The 18,938-nt window shown below is 39.3% G+C and overlaps 1 protein-coding gene across 3 annotated transcripts in view; it reads right to left on the reverse strand.

Moving 5' to 3' along the window:
* The window catches only part of GPR156 (G protein-coupled receptor 156), a 108,696-nt gene that overhangs the window by 21,646 nt on the left and 68,112 nt on the right, over positions 1-18,938 (reverse strand). For all 3 annotated transcript variants that reach the window (XM_024991005.2, XM_015471544.3, NM_001205643.3), the window contains 4 exons: positions 8,442-8,577; positions 8,077-8,187; positions 2,982-3,107; positions 1,886-1,981 (listed from right to left, as the gene is read on the reverse strand). In XM_024991005.2, coding sequence (XP_024846773.1) covers positions 1,886-1,981; positions 2,982-3,107; positions 8,077-8,187; positions 8,442-8,577 — 469 coding nt within the window. The remainder of the gene's footprint in view (positions 1-1,885; positions 1,982-2,981; positions 3,108-8,076; positions 8,188-8,441; positions 8,578-18,938) is intronic.

The raw sequence follows: 18,938 nt of genomic DNA on the forward strand, positions 1-18,938 counted from the left end.
GAGATGGAGAGTGAAAAAAGAAGAGAACAAAGGCTGGCTGGGACCTGGACAGGACCGGGAGACAGGCACAGGCAGCAACAGCCTCATCTATACCCTTCACCCTCTTTGTGACATTCCCTGCCCCGCCCCCAGGAGCCCAGGGCCCTACTCTTTCTTCTTTGTCATGAATGTAAACCTGCTCTCAGATTTCTCATTTGTACTACACAGAAAATGGCTCACAGCTTCTTAAAGTGCTGCTTCTCCTAGAAGGAGCTACATTTAAATAGAAATCAAAGCTCTAATCAATAATATATGACATAAAGATTCAATAATATGTAATATATAGATTCAATATATAGATTTGCTTGATTAGGGGCAAAGCTCCATGCTAGGGGTAGCTGTAGGGAGGGAAATGGTGTTGCCAAGTGGAAGTCATGGTTCTAGCTTTTGAGAAGTTCAGTGTGGTTGGGAGATTTAAGGCAAGCATACAAATACCCATGTTTTTCTTGTTGTGTATTATTTTTGTTTTTTGGCCATGCCATGAGGCATGCAGAATCTTACTTCCCTGACCAGGGACTGAATTTGTGCCCCCTACATTGGAAGCTCAGAGTCTTAAACACTGGACTGCCAGGGAAGTTCCCAAATATCCATGTTTTATGATATAGAATGTGAAGATGCCATGGGGGAGGAAGTGGGTGGGGATGATGGGGATTTAGAGGGAGAACTAATAATAAAAGTAAGGTCAGGTATCAGCAGATTACCTGCCAGGGACCCTGAAATCACACAATCTGACCACCTCCATCTATAGGGATGGCCCTAAGACAACTGCTTGGAGGACTGGCTGTGCCTGCTGTGAAGGAGTCAGCTCAGTAGAGATGTCATCTGGTGCCCAAAATGCTCAGTGTCCAAAGGGGGCCAGAGCCCCAATCGTGGCCACCCTGAGATCTTCAATGACTAGAGGACATACTAGTCAGCAGGCCAGTAGGGCCTGACTTCTGGATAACTGACATTATCAGGTGGCATTTGGCAGAGTTATATCATTAGCAATTTAATCAAAGGTTAGTAAAATTAACTCTATGGTTTTGAAATGTTCAATCTGATTTTATTAAAATGTTTTAACTCTATTAAAATTCTTGACAAAAAATAATGAGGTATGAATAAAGCATCTATATGTGCAGGACTCATATTTGAGTGACTCACATCCGATATTTGTGTCATTCGCTCTCACTGCTGAGAAGTGTGGGGTAGGGGGCAGTTGGCAGGCTTGGGTGGGGGGTTGGGGGACTTAATATGCAGATTTGTGGTCCTCCACCAGAACTGCTTTTCGACCAGGGAGCCCATGGGGTCCTGGCTTAGTCAGCTTCCTGATGCTCAGCACTCTTTCTCCTTTCTTTCTTTGTCCTATAGAAATATATTGCAGTAAAATAAAATGGAAATGGGATTACATGAAAGGCATTGGAGAAATAAATCAAGTTGAGTCGCAGAGGGAGTTGCTATGGGGGAAGAGCTGAGTTTCTGTGCCAGGGAGGATGTGCTCTTCCACAGGGGCTCGAAGAACGAGAGAGGCACTGTGCTTTTAGAACCGCTAGGGGTTGCGGGGGCAGTGGAAGAATAATAATGAAACATCTACTCATTTATTAAGCTCATACTATGGGCCAGGAGTGGTTGAAAACTCAGCATGCATCAACCCTTTCAAAACTCACAACCGTTCTGAGATGATGGTAAATCATCCTCGTTTTATATATAAGGGAACCGAGGCTCAAAGAGGTTAAATGAGGTTCAGGGTCAGCTAGGAAGGGACTGAGTCAGACTTCGCAGGAATCCCCTCATTAACTCCTGTAATTCCTCTTCATATCCATTTATTGGTAACAGAGAGATAGTATCCCAAGGAGATAAGGTTACCAACCTTGCATCCCAAAATGAGAGCAATCCAGACATCGGAGTACCGGGAAGCACAGAAGTGTGTGCTGGTCAGAGAGCAGGACACGTCTCTCCCTGTCACCTAGGAGGGACATAGGGTCAGGAGGGCACCCACAGTTACATAGCCAATCTTTGTACACATTCTGGAACACACATACACAGCCGATCTTTGTACACATTCTGGATTGTGAGCTCCTCTACAGCTCCTTTAATATGTAAAAACTAGCTTAGGTGACTCCATTATAATCCAAATGAGAGTAGCTATGAATTAGAGGAAAAGACAACCAAGTTGGGCTAACATGTGGATGCTTGGGGCCAGGAGGGCTTATTCCTCTTATGTGCTTTACTACCACAGTGATTCAAATCCGTGCAGAAAAATTACAAATTATTTCACATCCTGCTCCTGCTATTTGTTAATAGTTGAAACTTCAATATTGAATCTGCACGTCAAGATCCCACTGTATTCCTCAGCCCCTTTGTGAGGCTGAAGACATAATGCTTCCTATTAATTAAACACTATGTTCTGAGCACAGCTGAATTCTTTACCTGTACTGTTTCACTTAATCTTCATCACAGCCCTATGAAATAGGTAGTATTAGTATTATTATCTCTATTTTACTTATGAGGAAATAGAAACTTAGAGAGGTTAAATAACTTTCCCAAGGACACATGGCTGGTAAGTGGTAGAGCTGGGATTTGAACCAGGGTTGACTGACTCCAAAGAACCCTTCAGAATCCTTTACCTTTCAACAATTGGGTAAGGCAACTCTGTAAGTTCTCATTATTGATAATGTGGAAGTGGAGTTAACTGCCAGGCAGATTCCTGTGTGCTGACATCTCAGCGGATGCCGCAGAACACTTGGGGTGGGAGGAGTAGCGGGAGTAGCAGCAGACCCTGCAGACAAGGGGTAGGTGTTCAGGGCAGCCACAACTCCCGACTTGCCATCCTCTAGGGGTCATTTATCTTCTTGTTGGGAGGATGTCCACACAGTGAATGCTCCTGGGAGAAAGACCTCTGTGTACTCACAGAAGCCAGTCCCTCCAGTTCAGGAACTAGATTCTCCAGGGGTTGGGTCTCTCACCGTCATACTGACACCGAGAATCTGAAGACATTGGATGGGATCAGTCAGCACCCAAGTCATGAGCAGGATCACATCAGCTATCACCAGGGCTGCCACCAACTCCAGAAGCTGCAGGTCTTTGATTATCTGCAAAAGAGTTAAGGTCATAACTTTCCTTTGCTCACTGGCTATACAACACGGAGTCTAGAGTGTTCTGTGTGCTCTGAGCTAAAGGCTCCTGGGTTAATCTTCCAAATGGACTTCAAAGCCAGCCATCAAAGATGATACAGACATGAAGTGTACTCAGTGATTCTATGTTCATATCATCGTTTTCATTTCTTTGCCCTTTCCATATCCTGACTTTCCCACAAAGGATTCAAGGAATATTATAAAATAAATACACTATTATTTCTAAATATGTTTATACAAGCACATACAGAGATGTGGAAACTTTCATATTAAACTATGAACAACCATTAACCTGGAGGGTCAGATTGAGAGACAATGGTGGTGGAGGAGGGACTACTAGCATTTCCTTCAAACATATGTGAATCATTTGATTTAATACAAAGAGACTGTGTTATTTTTGTGGTTAGAAAAATAAAATTTTAAAAATGTATATAGCAATAGGATGAAAAATATTAGGGAAAAGAGATAATAAGGAGAATTATGATGAATGCTCTGGTGAGGAGAGCACATAGCATTCAAGAACTGGGGCAGAAACACAATTCTGCATTTTTGACAACCAATGAAAAGAAGGAAGCACAACTAGTTACATGATTCATGGTTTTTATAAGAAAAACGAATTAGTTGCTGAATTAAAATGCTCCAAACTAGTGATAAGGAGAAAAATTTCAAATCAACCAGCAAAAAATGACACAGCATGTATAGAAAAAAAACTAAGGAAGACATCAGATTTCTCATCAGACACAAGGTCAAGTGAGAAAACAGTGGAAATCTTCAAAAGTACTCAAGAAAAAAAATTCAACCTAGAATCTTATACTCAGAAAAAGTAACTTTCAAAAACAAAGGTGAAATACAGACTTTTTCAGATAAAAGCTGAAAGAATTCAGTATTAGCACACCTGAATGAGAATGTGAGATAACTTTGAAGCAAAAGGAAAAAATATCAGATGAATATAGGTATCTATACAAGGAAATCAAGAGCTCTGGAAATGTTAACTTCATAGAAAAATATATGACTGATATTTACTATTTAAATATCCTTAAAATGTAATGGATTGTTTAAACAAAAATTAATAACAAGTGTATGGGGCTTGTAACATATGTAAAAGTAAAAACAACACAAAGATTGGAAGATGGGGAAATGGAAGCATACCACTATAAAATACTTATGCCAATTATATAATTACACACAAACTCTTCCAGAAATTGAATTGGAGGGAATACTTCCCAATTTATTCTACAAATACTCTGTTACCAAAATCAGGTGAAGATTTTATAAGAAAAGAAAGCTACAGAGCAACATACCTTAAGAAATGAATATAAATATTATAAACAGAATTTTATGAAACTGAATCTAACAACATAAAAGGATAATACATAATGACCAAGTGGAGCTTGTTTCAGGGATGCAAGATTGGTTTGAGATCCTAAAATTATTTAATATAATTCACCATATGAGCAAAGAAAAAAACATATGGTTAATAGATACAAAAAACACATTTGACAAAGTCTAACATAATTCTTTATAGAAACTCAATAAAATAGGAATTGAGGCGAACTTCCCCAATTAGGTAAAGAGCATTATGATAAAACTACAGCTAATATCTAACATAAAGCTAACATTGTGATAAAACAAAATTAACATTAGTTTTGACTAAGATGAATGTTTCCCCCATATGATCAAGAACAACTCAAGGCACTTCTATTAAACACTGTACTAGTGTTTCTAGTCAGTGCCATCATAGAGATTGGAAAGTAAATGTCTTTTATAGAAGATATGTTCATCTATGCAGAAAATCTGATAGAATCTACACAAAAGCTACTAGAACTAATAAGTAATTTAGCAAGATTGCAGCAGGTAAGGTCAGCTTAAAAATCAATTGTATTACTATTATATACATATACTAGCAACAAAAATTGTAAAGTGAAATGAAAAACAGTAACATGTATAATATCACAAAAATATAAAATACTTAGACATAAATTTGACAAAAGATATGAAAGACCTTCACTGAAAGCTGCAAAAAAATTGCTAAGAGAAATTAGAAAAGACCTAAATAAATGAAGAAATATATTGTGTTTATGGGTTAAAAGATACAACATTGTTAAGAAGTCAGTTCTCCATAATTTTATCTACAAATTCAATACAATCTCAATCAAAATCTCTGCTGAAATTTGAAGAAATTGGCAAAGTGATTCAAACATTTATATGGAAATTCAAAGAACCCAGATTAGCCAAAACAACACTGAGAGAGAACTAATACTCCCTGACTCAAGATTTAATATAAAGCTACAATAATATGGTATTGGTGTCAAACAATGACATCAATGAGACAGAGTCTAGTAGTAGTTATACACATCTACGGACAAATAGTTTTCAACAAAGGTGCAAAGGTAATTCAGTGAAGAAAGGAGTCTTTTCAACAAACGGTGCCAGAACAACTGGATATCCATACATAAAAAATGGACTTCAATCACATCATATTTCAAAATTAACTCAAAATGAATCATAGACCTGCATGTAAAAAAAAAAAAAAAAAAAAAAACTCTTAAAACTTCTAGAAGTAAACATAAAAGAAAAACTTTTGAGGCCTTGGGTTAGACAAGTTTCTTAAGTCTGATACCCAAAACATGATCCATGAGAGAACAAAGTAGGAAACTGAACTCCATCAAAATTAGAAATATCTTCTGTTTGAAAGACATTCTTAAGTGAATGAAAAGTCATAAACTAGAAGCAAATCTTTGCAAATCAGATGATTTCCTCTTGATTTCCTTGTATAGATACCTATATTCATTTGATAAAAGACTATATCCAGAATGTAAAAAGAACCCTCAAAGCTAATAATAAGAAGAAAATCAACTAAATTAAAAAACAGGTGATTGATTTGAGCAGATCCTTCACCAAAGAAGATATATGGATGGCAAATAAGCATATAAAAATATAGTCAACATTGCATCAGGGAAATGAAATTAAAATACAATGAGATTCTACTACACATACTTATTAGAATGACTAACACACATACCAACAAAGTCTAATGTTGGGAAGGAAGTAGAGGAAAGGGACTCACATAGTATTGATGGGAACATAAAATTGTACAACCACTTTGTAAAACTGTCATGCAATTTTTTTAAAAGTTAAACATATACTTACTATATGATCTAATCACTCTATGCTTGGCTTTTTTTAAAACCTTTCTATTTTATTTTGGAGTACAGTTGATTAACAATATTGTGATAGTTTCAAGTGGACATCAAAGGGACTCAGTCATACATGTATGTGTATCTGTTCTCCACCAAACTCCCTTTCCATCTAGGCTGCCACATTATGCTTAGGTTTTTAACCAACAGTAATGAAAGTAAGATACGTCTGCACAAAGATTCATACACAAATGTTCACAGAAGTTTTATTTTTAATAGCCCCAAACTAGAAACAAATCCAAACACCTACCAATAGGTAAATGGATAAACCAACGGCAGTTTTATCTACACACTGAAAAATCACTCAGCAATAGTAAGGAAAGAATCACTGATGCAAGTAACAACATAGATGAATCTCAAAATAATTAGGCCAAGTAGAAACAAGATAAAAATACACACTGTATAATTCCATTTATATAAAATTCTGGAAAATTCAAACTAATTTACAGTGACAGAAAGCAGGTCAATGGTTGCCTGGGTACAGGAATAGGAGATATAAGAATTCGACAAGAGAGGAAGATGACAAGGGTGTATGAGGAGACTTGCAGATTATAACCCACGTTTCATAGTATATACACATGTCAAAATATATCAAATCATACACTTTAAATATATGTGGTTCAGTGCATGTCAATTATCTCTAAATAAAGTTATTTATCACCAGATGTGAAGACCTAACTCATTGGAAAAGACCTTGATGCTGGGAAAGATTGAGGGCAGGAGGAGAACGTGGTGATAGAGGATGAGATGGTTGGATGGTATCGCCATCCAATAGACATGAGTTTAAGCAAACTCCAGGAGACAGTGGACAGGGAAGCCTGGATGCTACAGTCCATGGTGTTGTAAAGAGTTGGATACGACTTAGTGACTGAATAACAACAACAAAGCTATTTTTAAAAAGAGGAATTAGTGTTCTAGAGGCATGGATGTCCTTTAGGCAATGTTTCTCATATGTATGGTTATTCACAGCAGAGTTTTTGATAAATATTCACCACAAAAGATTTGCTAAAAGAAAATCTTGTCAGTCCAGAGAATTAAACTCCAACTGAGTAATACGTTGGATCTGGACAGGATTGATACGACCTAAGGGTTTGATGATCAGCCTTTGAGGTTTGGGCAGCTCCATCAGGAAACATGATAAAATGAGGGAACGTGGTTAGGATGACATCTGATGTCAGGGACACATAGGTAATCTGGCTGCTGCATAGCTGCTAGGGTTGATTCTGTCTGAATGGATATGTTCTTCCTTGCTCATTGTTTCAGGCCCATCCTTCTTAGTACAGAGCATGGCCTTCTTGTATGGAAAAGAACTGGCCTCCAAAGACAGGAATAATTGCTTACTTGCTATAGCTTCTCTGTAATCGCTATCCCTCTGCCCACTTTTCAGCTCACACCCATGCCAAGCAACAGCCCCTCTGGGCATCTTGCTCTCCTTCAGGCTGGTGCCAGATAAGGGCCAGCTCACACATCCCCCAGAGTAGTACCTGGGCCTGGGATGCATATGAAGCAGAACTTTCGTTTAAAGACCTGTCTCCCAATAGCACTGACAAACAGCTTTCCAGCCTTGGAATTTATGAGGCCACATGACTCCAAGGTTTGAAGTAGGGGCAGGAACTTCAGATCATCATAAAAGAGCCAGACCCAGTAATTTGGTACAAGTTTCTCTAGCTTTTAATCAATAATGGAGCTACTGTCTGTGATCAAGCAATGTGTACTTGCTACGTACTTACCACTCTCTTGTCCGGAACCCTCTGGGTGAACACCTTGTAGAGTCGCCAACTCTTCCCAAGAATGGGGCCAAACACCAGGGAGGTTCCAATGCACAACATGGAGAGTCTTATCTACAGATGGAAAGGAACAGAAGAAAGAGGCATGAGAGAAACCTCTGTGGTTCTCCATACATTCTGATCTGCAAAGCTTCAGTCCACAGAGGACCTGGGGCAGAAAGTGGACCTCACTGACTCAGGGTTCCAGGGTTTGCCTCTGAAAGAGCCCACACCAAGGACAAAGATAACCAACACCTACAGGAGCAGATGATTTTAAAGATTATCAAAATTTGCATGATATTCAAAATAAAATTGAAGATTTCACCTACCTGAATGAGACTTTCCATTGAGCTTCCCACTAAAGCACCTTGATTGTGAATCCCAAAGAGGTAAGCACTACTGTAAGTCAGACAACTGCCCAATAAGGTCACAATGTTCAGATTGGGACTGGACATCTTCACAATCCTATGGGAAACCAGGAAGAAAGACACCTACAGTCATGACATTTGTCCTGGGAGTGTACAAAGTTTCCCTGCCAGCAAAATCTCCAATGTGGTCTTGGAGTAAAAGGTCATAGGGAAGACTGCTTTACAACCCTGTGAAAAATTGTTATGGTTTATTTAAATTTATTTTCAGAAAGAATTATATTCTAGCATTTCTTGCTTATATAACTCCAAGTCTTAAAAGAAGGCCAACTTCCCCCAAACAGGTGGTATCACAGAAGAGTTAGAATTTTTCCCTAAAGTTTATGGTTGCTAAAAGACTGCTCTATGCAGCCTAGTGAATAAATAACTAGCAGGTAGATTCCTAAGGAGATACAGTTTGGAACCTTTAAAAGTGAGCTGTAAGGTAAACTATTAGAAAAAAAAACAGACAAAGATACCACAAAAAAAGAGAAAATTACAGGCCAATATCACTGATAAACATAGGTGCAAAAATCCTTAACAAAATACTAGCAAATCAAATCCAACAATACATTAAAAGGATCATACACCATGATCAAGTGGGACTTATCCCAGGGGTGCAAGGATTTTTCAATATCTGCAAATCCATACACATTAACAAACTGAAGAATAAAAACCATACGATCATCTTAATAGCAGCAGAAAAAGCTTTTGACAAAATTCAACATTCATTTATGATAAAAACATTCCAAAAAGTGGGCATTGAGGGAAACTACCTCAACAAAATAAAGGTCACATATGACAAACCCACAGCTAACATTATACTCAGTGGTGAAAAGCTGAAAGCATTTTCTCTAAAATCAGACAAGGATGGCTGCTCTTACTCTTTTTATTCAACAACGCCTTGGCAGTCCTAGCCACAGCAATCAGAGAAGAAAAAGAAATAAAATGAATCCAAGCTGGAAGAAGTAAAACTGTCACTATTTGTTCATGACATTATACTCTACACAGAAAATCCTAAAGATGCTACCAGAAAACTACTAGAGCTCATCAATGAATTTGGTAAAGTTACAGGATACAAAATTAATACAAAATTAATTAATACATTTCTTTTTTTTTTAATTTGTATTTATTTATTTTTGTCTGTGCTGGGTCTTTGTTGCTTTGCATGGGTTTTCTCTAGTTGCAGTGAGTAGGGGTTACTCTTAGTTGCCGTGCTTGAGCTTCTCATTATGGTGGCTTCTCTTGTTGCAGAGCACAGGCTCAAAGGAAGCAAGAATATACAACAGAAAAAACACAGTCTCTTCAAAGTGTGGTACTGGGAAAACTGGACAGCTACATGTAAAAGGATGAAATTAGAACATTCTATAACACCATACACAATATTAAACTCAAAATGGATTAAAGACCTAAATGTAAAACCAGATACCATAAAACTCCTAGAGGAAAACAGTTAGAATACTCTGATATAAATTGTAGCAATATCTTTTGGGATTCATCTTCTAGAGTGATGAAAAGAAAAAGAAAAATAAACAAACTGGATCTAATTAAACTAAAAAGATTTTTCACAACAAAGGAAACCATAAACAAAAAAGACAATTCAGAATGGGAGAAAATATTTGCAAATGGTATAACTGACAAGAGATTAATCTCCAAAATATACAATAGTTCATAAAGCTCAATAGCAAAAAAAACACCCACTCAGAAAATGGGCAGAAGACCTAAATAGACATTTTTTCCAGAGAAGACATAGGGATGATCAAAAGGCACATGAAAAGATGCTCAACACTGCTAATTATTAGAGTGATGCAAATCAAAACTACAATGAATTATCACCTCACACTAGTCAGAGCGGCCATCATCAAAAAGTCTACAAAAAATAAATTCTGGACAGGTAATTGAGAAAAAGGAACCCTCCTACACCATTGGTGGGAATGTAAACTGGTACAGAAATATGGAGAATAGTGTGGAAGTTCCTTAAAGAACAAAAAAATAGAATTGCCATATGAGCCAGCAATCCAACTCCTGGGCATATACCTGAAGAAAAGCATAATTTGAAAAGATATATGCATCCTAATGCTCACTGCATAGGCTATGGTTTTCCTGTGGTCATGTATGGATGTGAGAGTTGGACTGTGAAGAAGGCAGAGTGCCAAAGAATTGATGCTTTTGAACTGTGGTGTTGGAGAAGACTCTTGAGAGTCCCTTGGACTTCAAGGAGATCCAACCAGTCCATTCTGAAGGAGATCAGCCCTGGGATTTCTTTTGAAGGAATGATGCTAAAGCTGAAACTCTAGTACTTTGGCCACCTCATGCGAAGAGTTGACTCATTGGAAAAGACTCTGATGCTGGGAGGGATTGGGGGCAGGAGAAGAAGGGGACGACAGAGGATGAGATGGCTGGATGGCATCACCGACTCGATGGACATGAATTTGAGTGAACTCCGGGAGTTGGTGAAGGACAGGGAGGCCTGGCGTGCTGCGATTCATGGGGTCGCAAAGAGTCAGACACGACTGAGCGACTGAACTGAACTGAATGCTCACTGCAGCACTATTTATAATAGCCAAGACATGGAAACAACCTAAATGTCCATTGATAGCTGAATCGATAAAGAAGATGTGGTTGTACATACAATGCAATATTAATCAGTCATAAAAAAGAATGAAATAAGGCCATTTGCAGCAACATGGTTGGATCTAAATTATCTCACTAAGTCAAATAAACCAGAGAAAGACAAATATCAGAAGATATCACTTACATGTGGACTCTAATTAAAAATGATGCAAATTCACTTAGATATAAAACAGAAATAGACCCATAGAAATATAAAACAATCATATGGTTACCAAAAGGGAAAGGAGGGAGGGATAAATTAGGAGTTTAAGATTAATATATATACACCATTATATATAGAATGAGCTTCCCAGGTGGCTCAGTGGTAAAGAATTTGCCTGCAATGAAAGAGACGCAGGAGACATGGGATTGGTCTCTGGATCAGGATGATTCCCTGGAGGACGGCATGGAAATCCACTCCAGCATTTTTGTCTAGAGAATCCCATGGACAGAGGAGCTTAGCAGGCTACAGTCCATAGGATCTCAGAGAGCTGGACAGGACTGAAGAGATTTGAGCACACACACACGCATATATAAAATAAATAACCAACAAGGACCTACTGTATAGCATAGAGAACTACACTCAGTATTTTACAATAACCTATAAGGGAAAAGAATCTGAGAACAAATATGTGTAATACACATATATGTGTATATATGTGTGTGTGTGTATATATATATATATATATATGTATGTATTTCAGTTCAGTTCAGTTCAGTTCAGTTGCTCAGTTGTGTCCGACTCTTTGTGACCCCATGAATCGCAGCACGCCAGGCCTCCCTGTCCATCACCAACTGCCGGAGTCTACCCAAACCCATGTCCATTGAGTCGGTGATGCCATCCAACCATCTCATCCTCTGTCATCCCCTTCTCCTCCTGCCCTCAATCTTTCCCAGCATCAGGGTCTTTTCAGATGAGTCAGCTCTTCGCATCAGGTGGCTTCAGCTTCAGCATCAGTCCTTCCAATGAATATTCAGGACTGATTTCCTTTAGGACAGACTGGTTGGATCTCCTTGCAGTCCAAGGGACACTCAGGAGTCTTCTCCAACACCACAGTTCAAAAGCATCAATTCTTTGGCACTCAGCTTTCTTTATAGTCTGACTCTCACATCCATACATGACCACTGGAAAAACCACAGCCTTGACTAGAAGGACCTTTGTGGACAAAGTAACGTCTCTGCTTTTTAATATGCTATCTAGGTTGGTCATAACTTTCCTTCCAAGGAGTAAGCGTTTTTTAATATCATGGCTGCAATCACCATTTGCAGGATTTTGGAGCCCCCCAAAATAAAGTCAGCCACTGTTTCCCCATCTATTTCCCATGAAGTGATGGGACCGGATGCCATGATCTTCGTTTTCTGAATGTTGAGCTTTAAGCCAATTTTTTCACTCTCCTCTTTCACTTTCATCAAGAGGCTCTTTAGTTCTTCACTTTCTGCCATAAGGGTGGTGTCATCTGCATATCTGAGGTTATTGATATTTCTCTCGGAAATTTTGATTCCAGCTTGTGCTTCCTCCATCCCAACGTTTCTCATGATGTACTGCATATAAGTTAAATAAGCAGGGTGACAATATACATTCTTGACGTACTCCTTTTCCTATTTGGAACCAGTCTTTGTTCCATATATATATATATACATGTATGTATAACTGAATCACTTTACTGTATACCTGAAACTAACACAACACTGTAAATCACCTATCAAAGTGAAGTGAAAGTGAAAGCTGCTCAGTCACGTCTGACTCTTTGCAAGCCCATGGACTGTTGCCTGCCAGGCTCCTCTCTCCATGGAATTCTCCAGGCCAGAATACCAAAATGGGTAGCTGTTCCCTTCTCCAGGGCATCTTTCTGACTCAGATATCAAACCCCAGGTCTCCCACCTTGCAGGTGGATTCTTTATCATCTGAGCCACCAAGGAAGCCCAATCAACTATACTTCAATAAAAAATTAAATTAAAAACAAAATGAGCTTTACAGAAAAATACTACTTGAAATACAGGACTTCCCTGGTGGCTCAGACAGTAAAGCATCTGTCTACAATGCGGGAGACCTGGGTTCAATTCCTGGGTCGGGAAGATCCGCTGGAGAAGGAAATGGCAATCCACTCCAGTACTATTGCCTGGAAAATCCCATGGACAGAGGAACCTGGTAGGCTACAGTCCATGGGGTCACAAAGAGTCAGACACGACTGAACGACTTCACTTCACATCACTACTTGAAAAAAGTCTGGAGAGTTTTTCATGCACTATTTACTTTATTTGACATGTAAACTGTTTTCCTCTCTCTGTCTGACCAAGAAGGGAAAGAAAGAGAAAGAAAGCAGAGACTGAAAGCAGGAAATTTGGGAAGGACTACTTCTCGAGTGATTAAAAAAATTTTTATTTATTTATTTATTTTTGGCTGTGTTGGGTCTTAGTTACTGCAAGGGCTTTCTCTAGTTGTGGAGTGGGTATTCCTCTTCATTGCAGTGCACAGGCTTCTCACTGTGGTGACTTCTCTTGTCATGGTACAGTGGTGCTAGGCTGCTCAGGCTTCAGGAATTGCAGCATGTGGGCTCAGCAGTTAGGGCTCCCAGGCTCTAGAGCACAGGCTCAAAAGTAGTGGCACATGGGCTTAGTTGCCCCATGGTACGTGGGATCTTCCCAGATCAGGCATTGAACCCTTGTCTCCTGTATTGGCAGGTGAATTCTTTACCACTGAGCCACTAGGGAAGACCCTTTAGTGATTTTTGAGGTTTCAGAGCATTTTAAAGATTATAGGGAAAGGTAGACTGAGTCTGAGACATACTCTCAGCACCAACAGAGGTTGTAGACAAGGTACAAATGAGTGAACTGGTTAACCTAAGGGGAAACCAGACTTAAACTGGACTGTGATTGATAACAATTAAGAAATAAAAATAACTACTAACAATTAAGAAGTAATGCAATACTTAAGGGTTTTAGTCTAAATAATGTATTCTGTTGTTCAGTCATTCAGTTGTGTCCGACTTTTTGTGACTCCATGGACTGCAGCACACCAGGCTTCCTGTCCTTCACCATCTTCCGGAGTTTGCTCAAACTCACGTCCATTGAGTCGGTGATGCCATCAACCATCTCATCCTCTGCCGACCCCTTCTACTTGTGCCTTCAATCTTTTCCAGCATCGAGGTCTTTTCCAATGAGTTAGCTCTTCACGTCAAGTGGCCAAGTACTGGAGCTTCAGCTTCAGCACCAATCCTTGCCAGTGAATATTCAGGGTTGATTTCCTTTAGGACTGACTGGTTGAATCTCCTTGCAATCCAAGGGACTCTCAAGAGTCTTCTCCAACATTACAGTCTGAAAGCATCAATTCTGCAGTGCTCAGCCTTCTTTATGGCCCAACTCTCACATCCATACATGACTACTGGGAAAACCATAGCTTTGACTATATGGACCTTTGTTGGCAAAGTAATGTCTCTGTTTTTTAAAAATGGTATCTATGTTTGTCATAGCTTTTCATAGTATATTCTGCATAAACACAGTATTTATACTACTAGTCCTTTGGTAATTTTATACTTATTACACTTATTACACTTATAATACTTATTACACTCAGTTGCTCAGTTGTGTCCAATTTTTTGAGACCCCATGGACTTTAGCCTGCCAGGCTCTTCTATCCATAGAATTCTCCAGGCAAGAATACTGGAGGGGGTAGTCATTCCCTTCTTCAGGGGATCTTCCCGACCCAGGGATTGAACCTGAGTCTCCTTCACTGCAGGCAGATTCTTTACTAAGTACTTATACCTTTATTTTAAAATAATTACTGAGGGGGAAAGCATTCTTATCTATCTACCTGGATTCCCTGACTGACCACCTTGAAGACCAGAGCCAAGGCAAAACCAGCTACATACTAGAGCCTATTTTAAAGACAGGCAAAGTATTTATCTGGGAGGCATTAAAAAAACAGTTTAGCAGTGCAGGACTTAAAACCATCACAACTACCACCAGCCCAGCTTGATTATTTCATACTCAGCAACATAATTACACACACACACACAAGAACACCAAAACTGCCTGCAACTCAAGCCCCAAGTATAGTCACCATAGGCCAATGACTCTGGTTGAGCTTTACCAAGTCTTAGAGTAAAAACCTTAATTTTTTTTTCTTCCTCCAAATGTGAAAACAACCTTCATGTATTCCCCTTGTAAACAGGGGATAATAATAATACACACTCTCCTCCTCCCAAACCAAAGAGTTGTGAGGGCTGAGGATTCAATGAGGCAATACAGCCAAGTGTGTGGTAGCATGGACAGGCCCCAGCATGTAGCAAGCATGTTACAAATATAGCTGACAATGTTATTAATCTCATCATCTTCCAGGCTTTAGAAACCTGAGAATCACCTTTTGCTTCTTCCTTTTCCTTCTCCACTTCTTTCTTTATCACCTCTACTCAATCGTTGCGTTTCTTTCAGTTGTTATTTCAAAATCTCTCTGAGCTGTCCCTCACATACTATTCCTACTGCTGTCACATTTATCCAGATTACAGTCATGTTAGGAGAAATGGAACTTGAGTCAGGTGTGAGATGAGAATCCTGGCTCAGCCAATCACAGCTATGTGACTTTCATTGAGTCATTTAACTAGTCTAGGTTCCTGTTTCCTCGTTTGTGAAATAAAGATAATATCTCCTTTCTTATGTACCTACAGGGTATTGTGAGGATCAAATGAGGTTTGTGCTAAAACTCCTTGAATACTCTAAGGCAATGCAAAAACATTAACTGTTAGGTTTTTTGGTATAAGCTTCAGCTCTCTGTAACACCAGTTCTTCCCTGTCCTAATATATCTTGTACATTATTTTCACATTTATCTTCTTAAAATATCACCTTCATCACTTAGCAAGAGAGCTACATGTATAAAGAACAATTTTCTATTGTTCACCTTAAGTCTCCTGTATCCCCATTTAGGATTTAGCCTTATCCTACCTATCCACTTACTAATAGGTCTACATCCTCAGTCATCATGTCTTTAAACTGTGGGCTGAAAGAGAGTAATTGTCCCTAGTTTCTTTGTCTTTTCCCATAAGGGGCAATATGTAGTGAATGTGCGTGTATGCTAAAGTTGCTTTAGTTGTGTCCTACTCTTTGCGACACAATGGACTGTAGCCCTCCAGGCTCCTCTGGCCATGGGATTCTCTAGGCAAGAATACTGGAGTGGGTTGCCATGCCCTCCTCCAGCAGACCTTCTCCACCCAGGGACTGAACCCATGTCTCTTATGTTTCCTGCAATGGCAGCTGGGTTCTTTACCACCAGCGCCACCCAGGAAGCCCATGTGATGAATACTGACTACCAAAGTAACAATGATTATCAGCAGCTCCACAAAGCATTTGTTAAGAAAAGCAATACATCAGAGAGACCAGTTCTGACACTGACTTAGAAAACAGAGCACTGTTGGCCAGGACTGGCCATGCAGTGCAGCCAGTAGCCTGGGCAGTGGTACAACCACTGGGTGGTCTCCTGCAAGACCAAGAAATGAGGCTGTTCTTCCCCATAGCCTCTTACAATCTCCTAGGCATCAGCCATGAATATCTGACGAGGAGATTTTCACCAAGCCAATGTTCAGCTTTCACAGCCACATGTCTGTGTTGTCTAGATGACTGATTGGTAGGTTTCTTTCTTAACTCGTCTCTGGACCATTTTACGTGAACACCACTGTACAATCAGGTCTCTTTTGTATAGTTCAGTACTGTATGAATCCTGATTTAGAATTCCTCCCCTTCTTGATTTAGTTAGGAGGAACTCATTTTAGTGTTTTGTTTTGTTTTAAAACAAAATATACATTACATAGTCTTCACATCTCAAAAGTTGATGCAAATTGATTTTCAAATGGACATGTTATGGACTTATATATGTATATTTTTATAATTTTCCTAGTTTTACTAAAAACTTACCTCAGGGAAAAAAAAATGAATGGAAGACAATTTATCTGTTTTGTTTGGCCAAGTTAATACCTGTGAAGTCACTGAAAGGTGAATCATCTCCAATTCAGCAGGTGAATTATGTAAGTCTGGAGAATGTCTTTGATACTTTAATAAGAATTCAACCACTAATGTCATTTATATTTTTCTATTGAACTAAAAGATGAATCCTGCATATACTGAATATTTTAATCAACCACAAACGTTAATTTCTGCATGGCAAGAAGATTTAAATATTATCTACCTATAAACAGCCAGTCTCATCTAGATTACCTGTGTTTCATTTATAAAGACATAAAAAGCCCAGATGGGGTTCCTGACAGAAACAATGTGGGAATTTTTTTAAAGGATTTTATAACTATCTCATTATCCTTTTTTTCATTTATTAGTTGGAAGTACAAGACAAGAGTTTTCTCAGTTCTTAAGTAAGGTCTCAGTGCTACTGCTAAGTCGCTTCAGTCATGTCCGACTCTGTGCGACCCCAGAGACGGCAGCCCACCAGGCTCCCCCGTCCCTGGGATTCTCCTGGCAAGAACACTGGAGTGGGTTGCCATTTCCTTCTCCAGTGCAGGAAAGTGAAAAGTGAAAGTGAAGTCACTCAGTCGCGCCCAACTCGTAGCGACCCCATGGACCGCAGCCCACCAGGCCCCTCCATCCACGGGATTTTCCAGGCAAGAATACTGGAGTGGGTTGCCATTGCCTTCTCCGAAGGTCTCAGTACATAGAGGTAAATATCCATCTATATCTGTAGAACCTGTATAAACCTGGATTACCATTTCAATAATCTTTAATGAATTTAGATGTATAAATAGCATTCACCAGCTCAGAGTATTGGAGAAGGCAATGGCACCCCACTCCAGTACTCTTGCCTGGAAAATCCCATGGACAGAGGAGCCTGGTGGGCTGCAGTCCATGGGGTTGCTAGGAGTCAGACACGACTGAGAGACTTCACTTTCAGTTTTCACTTTCATGCATTGGAGAAGGAAATGGCAACCCACTCCAGTGTTCTTGCCTGGAGAATCCCAGGGACGGGGGAGCCTGGGAGGCTGTCATCTCTGGGGTCGCACAGAGTCGGACATGACTGAAGCGACTTAGCAGCAGCTCAGAGTATGATGTTTTAAAAATCCTAATCAAATATCAGTGTCTGACCTTGGAGTTTCATTATACTTGGCATTATGGAGACTGGTCATCCTGAGGTTTCTTCTTACTGATGCTAAGGACAGAATTTGGAAACATGGCCTGTGAAAGGAGCTAACGTTACTTCTGAGCTTGCTGTGACAATCAGAAAACCTTCCTATAATGTCAGAGGGCCATGCTTTCTAAAATGCTACATGAATTTACATAAATGGTATTTAGGTTTAAATATATCTAAAACCAAATATGAGTATCTTTCCAAAAAGCTTTTTAACAAAACAATTAAGATTAAATTGTGAAATTTATTAAATGTTTTTTTAATCCACTGTTTTTGATCCTTGCTACAATGAGATTATAAATCTAACTCATCTGGGTATGTTCCAAGTGACTTTATCATAATTTTATCTGTTGTAGTTCAGCAAATGTGATCGTTTATCTCTAATGTATTAAGCTTAAAATCTGAACCCAGTTCTGGACATGTCAAACTAATATTTGTGTGACTTGTAGCTATTTATAGTCAAACTTTGTATCATAAGGGTGAGAGCAGCCTGGCCCTTATTCTTTCTCTCCTGCCTGGGCCACCATCCTAGGAGACCACCCTAAGAGATTTCATTAACCTTTCAATTTTAAGAATTTAAATTCTTTAATTATAACAACTGCACTTTATTCCACTTTCAGATACCCGTCCCCAAGGGTCACACCCTGGGTCTTAAGATCATTCAAAATTGTTCCACTTCAGAAAA

Source organism: Bos taurus, chromosome 1, assembly GCF_002263795.3.
Source record: "Bos taurus isolate L1 Dominette 01449 registration number 42190680 breed Hereford chromosome 1, ARS-UCD2.0, whole genome shotgun sequence".
Lineage (NCBI taxonomy): Eukaryota > Metazoa > Chordata > Mammalia > Artiodactyla > Bovidae > Bos > Bos taurus.